Consider the following 9,120-nt stretch of genomic DNA (forward strand, 5'->3'; position numbering starts at 1 on the left):
GAGTCCCCTAGACTTGCAATGAGGATTATTACATAAAGACTAGTAGTGAGGAAGTAAAGGGATCTCTCAGGAGGATAAGAAGAAAAAATAGTAGTGGTGCAAATTAAATACCTATTAATGTATGTGTGTGTCATTGGGAGGTCGAAGTTAAGTGACTAATGAACCACTTTAAAATTATCTTGAAGATTATCAAGATGCATAAGGAGTGGAGATCTGGTACAGTCATTCCGATATACAAATATTAAGCTATTCACCTCCACTATGAAACCATAGAAGAGAGTTGTAAAGGTCAAGTTATAGTGTGTTAAATTCCCGTTATACAAAAATCATTATGGCTTCATGACAAGATGGTCAACAACGGACGCGAACCACCTCCTCAGACGCTTTATAGAGAAATTTAGAGAAAGAAATAGTATCTCTATATTGTGTTCATCGACCAAAGAAAGCATGTGATAGTGTACTACAACATCTTTTCTAATAAAGATTAGGTTTTATCAGGGTCGACCCTGAACCCATATTCTTCGTCATGATCGTGGACAAGATGTCTTGCGAAATTTAGGGGGAATACTCTAGTATATGCTTTTTTTCAATGACATTATCCGGATAGCGGAGACGGGGTTGGAATTGAATGTCGGGTTGGACATAGAGGGACAATATGCAAAAAGAAGTGGTTACAGATCCACCATAATTAAGATAAAATATCTTTGGGACATAACATATGTTATACTTAATGTCCAATCAACCACACTATAATGAAATGAGATCATTCACTCCTATTTTATGATTACTTTAAGACAAATTGCACATACAAATAATGTAATGTTGTTGATTTTTCATTCCGACTTTAGATTGTTTCCTTTAAAAACTATAAAATACAAAAGCCTTTTTGTTTTTGACTAACATGGTATCTAATCATTTACTTGCCTGATTTTACATGACCATATTTTAAAGAGTCCGATTCCACCACCATGTACACAAGGATATGCAAACATCAACTCCCAAAATTGAATCCAGAAATTCAAAACCCTACCATACATATACAATATTTAGGTACAAATTTAATTTTTATCAGGTTAATTCTTCCAACCTTTTATTTCTAATCACGACATTTGAATCAAGACTTCATTGCAACTTGTTTAGAAAAATTTTAAAAATAGCAATGTACTTTAATTTATTTGTGACGTTGTGTAAAAGATCATATTGCTTACATATATGTGTTTCCCATTACATCATGGTGTTTCAACTTTTTCTTATAGAGATTACATATTGAAAAATCGACCAAATTATGGCATTCAATTTTTTAATTTAGAAAAAGAAAATCTCCAGAAAAGTCCTAATATTTTACTCTAATTTACGAAAAATTCCAAAACTTAAATTTGTTTACGAAAAAACATGAATTAAAGGTAAAAATGATGATTTGACCCATTTTCCCGGTTTACCGGTTTCATTACTTACCTGGTTTCATTAAAGTCCTATTATTTTACCCTAATTTATGAATAAGTCTCAAACTAAAATTTAATGATGATTTTGCAATTTTCTCTATGTAACACACATTTATCGGTTTCATTGCTGACTTGGACACCTAATCATTAAACTAGCTAATAAGATGGATACAATGGGTTATATAATGATAAATTTACTGTAAAATTTAATATTCATCTCATAGACTTAGTTGTGACTATGTATCTAGGTCAACAATATAAAATGTGTGTTTCCAGAAAAAAAAAAAAAAAAAAAAAAACAGGAAATGAGTTAATGTCTAATGAGATGGATATATTGGTTATATAAAATTAGATAGATAATTTGAAATTTCTTATAAATGTAAAAATGACGAAGTTGTTGCTGGTTTATGTAATTATTGCAGTGTTCGTTGGCTGGATTTTATATTCCAAAAAATATACAATGCATCAAGATATCAAGTTTTATGGTAAACATAGCATTATATAACCCAACATATTCATCTCATCAGCTCATTTGATGACTAAGTGTCAAGGTCAGCAATGAAACTGGTAAAATATATGTTACAGGGAGAAAATTGTCAAATCATCACCAAATTTTAATTTGAGGCTTATTCGTAAATTATGGTAAAATAATAAGACTTTAATGAAACCAAATAAGTAATGAAACCAGAAAACCAAGGAAAAAAAAGGTCAAATCATAATTTTTATCGGTAATTCATGTTTTTTTCGTAAACAAATTTTAATTTGGGACTTTTTCATAAATTAAGATAAAATTTTAGGACCTTTTCGAAGATTTTCCTTCAAAAAAATCTACCAAATTATAGCATACTGTTTTTTACTTTGAAAAATCTTATTTATTTAGAGCAAAAAATTTGTGTTTTTTTATAACTGTTTGTATGGTGGATTTTTCATAGTATGATAATGTAATAGGAAAAAATGGAAAATAAACAAATCAATGAAAGTACATTTTTATTTCTTGTATTTAACCTTATTTCTTGATGTATACGTATAAAAAAAACCACATGAAAGCACAAATTCTGTTGGGCATGAAACTAGTTTAAAGCCAAGTAGATGTTTATTCTGAAGCCATCATCATCATCATCATCATCATCATCATCTAAATGTAGAATAGAAGTATCTGTTTGAAAGTTACAGAAATGGCATATGCACTACAAACTTGTTTCAACTTATGGTCTTTTGACGCCTTCCAACATCAAAGTGCACATCCAATATGCCTGTTATGCCAGCTTCTATCTTTTGACCAACTTTGACTGGGCCAACACCTTTTGGTGTTCCTACTCAAATAATTCATTACGTTTAGGTAACTAGATTTCCATATTTTCTAAGGTAACTAAATGTGCATTCATTTATGCAACAAAATGATTTTTTATTTTTATTTTTTTAAAACAAAAACACAAAACAAGTTCAGAAATTTTACCTGTGAGTATGACATCGCCTTCAAGAAGTGTCATAATAGAACTAATGTGACTAATCAGAAACGGGATCTTAAATATCATATCTTCTGTTGACCCTTTTTGTCTTATTTCTCCATCAACCTGAGGGGTAAAACCGTAAAACATTAATTTCAACATATAAAAGTGGATTATTATTATGGAATGGAGGGCTACCTTTAACCACAATTCCAAGCTATGAGGATCTGGCACCCTTGACAAAGACAACTGCAAATTATTTAAATATGCCTATTAATTATCAAGTAATATAATATAATAAGATAACAAAATCCTAATCAAATTAACAATTTACCAGACAAGACTAAAGAGTGTAGTTTCTAATAATTCTTACAATGGAGCTGATAGGTGTGAAAGTGTCCTGTCCTTTAGCAACAGTCCAGGGAAGACCTGCAGACTGCCATGTAAAAATATACCAAACAAGAAGTTACACACCAAAACCACAAATTCTTATAACATGAACAAAAGATATAGAATTAGTGAGAATCAAGTTTTCATGTGGATAAATCATGTTCAACTTTACATAACTTTAAATTTGCAAATAGTATATTGAATAGATGGATCTAACTATTTAGTAATTACACACCATATTTAGTGAGAATTTTAAAACTTTTGTCTTAAAACTGTATTCCTGATCATTTCTTCCAAGTTCCAACTATGTTTGACATTCTTATAAAAAAGATTGCATAAACACATAGATATGAATCCTGATATCAATAAGTTTGAGAATAACTGATTACCTTTGCAGAAGCCTGGATTTCCCTTGCAGTCATATCCAGTGCAAGTGCATAACCTAAAATGAAACAAGCTTCCAGCTATGAGACCTTTAAAATTCTAGAAAAATGAAGCAAGGCTGTCATTACTCCATTGTATAAAGAATCCTTTTTTATTGTTTTGAATTGATTCAAAATAACAGATAATTTAGTTTGGTTGCTGATACTTGAAAGTATCAAAATTTTATGAAACTGCAGGGTTAGAACAAGCATCGATATCACTCACTCCCTTTGTCTATAATAAAATTACACATTTAGACTCCCTATCTAGTGGCTGGCCTAGTTGATTCTTCTTTGACCATGGAATTTCTTTAAGGTCCTCTCTCCAATTTCTTGGATTAATCTTGTTCTATAGTGTCACCGATTCGTGTATACCCATTCTATTATGCAATGTAATGTACTTATCTGGAGCAGTCAATTTGCAGGACATATAAGAAGAAGGGAGGCAAATGAAGGGGGATATAAGTTAATAAGAGCGCATTACCTCCGATGTAATTCATGGCAGAAGCTTCAGAAACATCGCGAGCCTTTTTGCTAATAACGACCGCCAGCTCCACCTCGTGATCCAGCGATTCCAATGGATGCGGAACTTCGATCGTTCCCCCATTTTCCAAGTAGGAGGATGTAGGCTTCAAAAACAATACCGGCTCCTAAAAAAACACAAACACACACAGAATCACAATAATTAAATCGTATATCAGCTTCGACAAGGAGATGCAGAACCACATTAAACAAACCTTAGGGACGGCGTTTCCGAGTTCCTTTGCATGAGCGGCGTAATTACGGCCGACGGCGACGATCTTAGTCCCGACGCTTAGCAGTTTGTCCATACTTGTCGATACTTCTACTTCCCCAACACGGATACAACAAAAGATATACACGGCAAATCGGCATCTTCAACGATCAGTGACTCAGTGGCAACTCAAACTCGCAGATAGTCAAACTTTATTTGCTGTTTGGGCTTTGGGCCAACCCATGTTAAGTTTGTAAAAGCCCAATTTGAAGTTAAAAGTTGAACTAGGATTTTTTCGAAAGAAAAGTTCGTGTAGAATTCTTTATTTATGAAAAAATATTTTATGTTTATATAACTAAATGAATGAACACAAATATATTTCTAGTTTTTTAATTTTTTTTCATGAACGTTTATTATTTAGTTTGCATTCATTTATTCTTGTTAAAGTTGGTAATTAAAATGTTTTTTTTAAATGTTTCATTAGGAATTGTTTAGATATGAAGTTTGGATTTGCAACATTTTATGTCTGTAAATATACGTATTCATTTATTGGTTGATGAACATGTCTCGTTTCTGTTTGTTTAGGCCTTAATGACAAAAACAAACTTATTTTCATAGTGAACAAACATGACAAATTATTTTCTTGATATCAAACACGGATACAAAAATATGTTACTTTATGATTCGTATTCATTTATTTGTGTGATTAAACTTAAAAGAACGAATACAAACAAGTCTTGATAATATTTCATAAGTTGCTGCACCCTTTTGTGGAAATTGCAGAAATTTAGTTATTGCAAAGTACGTCACATGTTCAACAGGAAACTTCCAAGAATAGAAATTGTACGTATATAATCTTTATTAAAAAAGCATTAAAAAAAAAATAAAAGCAGTTTTTGATTCAACAAGTTACAAGATTCCCGCAATACATTCATTCTCTTTTTCAGTTTTGAAGTAAGAAAGGTTCACACACAACACAATAACATTTTAACTTTAACATACATTTATGTTAACTTACAAAGATGTACTCCATACATAATCTGTCTGCATATCTTCTTTTTCTTTTTGGCCTAAAAACATGATTGTGACAGATCATCGCATATGCAGCAACAACAACTCCGGTTTTTCAATGTACATCTTCCACTCTTTGCAGAAAATCGCAACATTTGCTCCATCAAGTATTCTATGATCAGCTGCTATATTCACCTGAATTTAATTCAATAAAATAAAAAGTTAATTTACGCTAATTGTCAACATATAACTTTTAAACATAACTTTATCCAAACAGGATCTTACTGTCATAAGAGAGACAGGATAAATGCTTCCATCTTCCCTAAAAGATGCAACTTTCTGAATTTTTCCAAGGGCAATTATGGCAACTTCAGGAACATTAATCAGGGGTGAACCAAATTTCCCACCAATTGATCCAATATTGCTTAGAGTTATAGTTCCACCAGCTATATCTGCAGGAGGAAGCTTGTTTGCCATTGCTAACTTTATTAGGCGCGATAGCTCCTTAGTTATCTACCAAACATCATATCATATCATATCATATAATATATTCAGTCAACTGATATAAAAAACAACAATAATTTCATTTTTGCTTAATTGTGTAGATATTTCTAACCTCCAATATGGAGAGAGATTGAACATTCTTGATGTTTGGTACTACTAGTCCAGAAGGTGTAGCCATGGCAATTCCAATGTTGTGAGAGCCTTTTAACAAATAAACAAACCACTTGACAGATTAATCAATTGAAAAATAAAAGCTAAAAAGAACATGTGAAATGGGAGAATATACAGACCTTTTAGAGTGACTTCATAATTTTCCAAGTTGAAGGTGCTGTTGACTAATGGATGTGTGGTCAATGCCATGGATAATGACTTTATTAACACGGGAAGGAATGTGAATTTAATATCTGGATCAGTATTCTCTTTCTGGAAAGCTGATTTAAGTTTCATAAGCCCATCACAGTTTATTTCTTCCACATAATGAAAATGAGGAACACTAGCGGCTGCAGTCATTGACTTAACCATTGCGCGCTGATAAGCCCTACCAACAAAAAATTTGACAACTTTAATAACATCTTTACTTCAATCAAATTCATGAAATTGTTTATTGTTTATACAATAATAACAATAATAATACCTTAGAGAGAATATCTTATCATGATAAAGTGATTCAGCCATCTCTTGAAGTTGTTCTTCAGGTCCAGACATGGGTTCGATAGAAGTAGGATTAAAAGCAGGTTTGTCATCAATAATTCCTTTTTCTACACCATACTTTAAAACATCTTCTTTCAATATTCTTCCATGTTTACCACTTCCAGTGACATCAGCTAAATCAATACCATGTTGCTTTGCAAGACTCCTAACAGCAGGGGTGGATAAATTGTCATTTTCATGACTCTTTCTGAGCTCTAGCTTGTGTTCATCAGACTTTGATCCATCAGAACCTACTGATGCATCAGAAGCATTAAATGGAACAGCAGAATCATCAACCATCAACTGTAATAGAGTTTCTCCAACCTGAAAAATCAAAGTCAAATCAAAATTACTTTACCATTATTTATGGAAATTGTTAATACTACTACTGGTGTTTTACCTTTATAATGTCACCAGGAGCATGCAGAATCTTGGAAACTTTCCCTTTATAGCGGCTTGTTATTTCTATAGTTGCTTTATCACTTTGAACTTCACAAAGAGGTTGATATTCTTCAACATGGTCTCCCTAACAAAACAAGTTTATTTGGAATGATTCAATTAAAGGAAAGGAAGATGTAATTATTGGAAGACCAAATCAAATCACTCACATCCTGGACAAACCATTTGAGGAGTTCACATTCTGCAATACCTTCACCAGTTTGTGCTAAAGGTACATCTATAATGCCACCAGCTTGTTGACTACCCACTGCATTACTTGAAAAGTAGTGCCCCTTGAACAATTTGTTCAACTACATAATTAAGCACAACCAAATCGTTACCTTTTATGATAATTGTATGAAGTTTTATCAAGATTCAGATGAGAAGTACCACTAATTTTATGGAATGCACCCTTGTTCACATAAAAAATGTAAAATTTACTCCAAATTACAACTGTTGTCTTAGCAAGCATAGCAAATTTACAATCTGAAATTGCCAATTTTGATGTTGAAACCAGGCTATCTAGAAGTTTTCTGAAGAAATTTAACACGTGTGTAGAGTTTATTCACTAAAAGTGACTCATTTGACAAGAAATGGTAATAGAGACATCAGATTAGAATGGGAGTGGTGAATCTTTAGGAAAGATACAATCTGAAAAAAAGATTATTAAGCGAATATTCTTCATGAAAAGTTCAAAACTATAATCCTTTTGGCAACAAAATCAAAACATAATAGTTTCCTTGAATCTAGTGAGTAATTTTGAGAGAAGCAATTGCATAATTGCAGTTTCTTGTTGGATTTCGATATCTATGAGTCGAAAGAAGCTTATGCATGCACATAATTTAGATCGAAAACACCCACCCACACATAGATGTAAGTTATGCCTGATGCAATTAAACATTAACCTCTTAAAGCATGGCAAATTTGTAAAAGGAAATTTTCAATTTACTAACCCTGTAAGACCCGTCGAACTTTAACTTGGCAGAAGTTGGAGCTGCGGTTGAGAATTGGGTGATTGTAGGAGGCTTTAGCTCAGTAGTGGCCACCGCCGTCGTTGAAGATGTAGAAGCGAGATGACACAAGCAGCTCCTACCGGCATTCAAAGACCTTCCACGAAGAATCCGGCGAGATAGCAGCATCTTGTGGATGATCCGACCCGATCGACCAGCAAAAATTGTCAAATAGGTTACGAAAATATATCAATCGAGAGGTAGTTAGTAGACTGAAGAGATTCAATCAAAACATATGAAGTTTAAGCAATACGAACAAGATGTGAAACGATGAAAAGATGGATCGGAGTGTGGCAGTTGCGTTGGCATAATAGCTCTTATATGGTCAACGAGTTCATGCCCACCAAACACCTTCTTGTGTTTGTTTAATGGCGCGTTTCTGGCTAGGCACGACTGACGAGGAATAAGAATTAAACACGACTTCGTTATAGATGGAAAAAGCTTTGCTGAACGGATCTTCAAACCATGGCAAGTGGCAATTTATTGAGATTTTTGATTTTTTTTTTAACGGCAGGCATATATAAAAACCGAAAGCTAGCCAGCAATCACACCATGTCAAGTGGCATTTTTTTGAACGGCAGGTACAAAGGTTTGCAATGCAATAAGAAAACAAAAAACAATATATAACAAAGATCAAAAAAAAAAATTACAGCTTGCGGTAGCATCCTAAAATTGGATCCTAGCACCAATCACGCCATCTTAGATTTTGGCCTCTCCGTTTCCGAGCATTAATCCATAAATGTGAAAGGGCTTGTACCTCATATGCCAACACCATATGCGATTTTGAGTTTGGAGCATGAGCCTTAGCATTTCTATATCTCCAAATTACCCACATGAAGACTAGCATTATAGCTTCATGGATCACGAGCAACCTTTGATGACCACCGAGCCTTGTTTTACAGTCTAGCAAATCTCGACAAGAGCTGAGTGAGGAATCCAATAGTCGCACCATTTACACACTTGCAACCAAACTTCTCTTGAAACCGGGCAGCCCACAAAAATGTGGTCTTCTGGTTCTGGGGCTTCATTACA

At 33.3% G+C, this 9,120-nt stretch overlaps 2 protein-coding genes across 2 annotated transcripts; both read right to left on the minus strand.

Annotated features, from left to right (window-relative positions):
• Window positions 1–2,412: 2,412 nt before the first annotated feature.
• LOC111917254 (probable acylpyruvase FAHD1, mitochondrial) lies at window positions 2,413–4,598 on the minus strand. The gene is made up of 7 exons (XM_023912932.3): window positions 4,440–4,598; window positions 4,187–4,352; window positions 3,670–3,722; window positions 3,264–3,326; window positions 3,089–3,139; window positions 2,899–3,016; window positions 2,413–2,755 (listed from the first exon to the last, which is right to left on the minus strand). Exons 1-7 carry the CDS (start codon window positions 4,530–4,532, stop codon window positions 2,643–2,645), a joined length of 657 nt encoding a protein of 218 aa, XP_023768700.1. The 5' UTR covers window positions 4,533–4,598; the 3' UTR covers window positions 2,413–2,642.
• Window positions 4,599–5,307: 709 nt separating this feature from the next.
• On the minus strand, window positions 5,308–8,567 carry LOC111917252 (lipoamide acyltransferase component of branched-chain alpha-keto acid dehydrogenase complex, mitochondrial). Its single transcript, XM_023912931.3, has 8 exons — window positions 8,032–8,567; window positions 7,249–7,389; window positions 7,041–7,166; window positions 6,585–6,964; window positions 6,241–6,488; window positions 6,063–6,151; window positions 5,732–5,959; window positions 5,308–5,641 (listed from the first exon to the last, which is right to left on the minus strand). Exons 1-8 carry the CDS (start codon window positions 8,215–8,217, stop codon window positions 5,528–5,530), a joined length of 1,512 nt encoding a protein of 503 aa, XP_023768699.1. The 5' UTR covers window positions 8,218–8,567; the 3' UTR covers window positions 5,308–5,527.
• Window positions 8,568–9,120: the final 553 nt, after the last annotated feature.

Source organism: Lactuca sativa, chromosome 3 (assembly GCF_002870075.4).
Source record: "Lactuca sativa cultivar Salinas chromosome 3, Lsat_Salinas_v11, whole genome shotgun sequence".
Taxonomy (NCBI): Eukaryota; Viridiplantae; Streptophyta; class Magnoliopsida; order Asterales; family Asteraceae; genus Lactuca; species Lactuca sativa.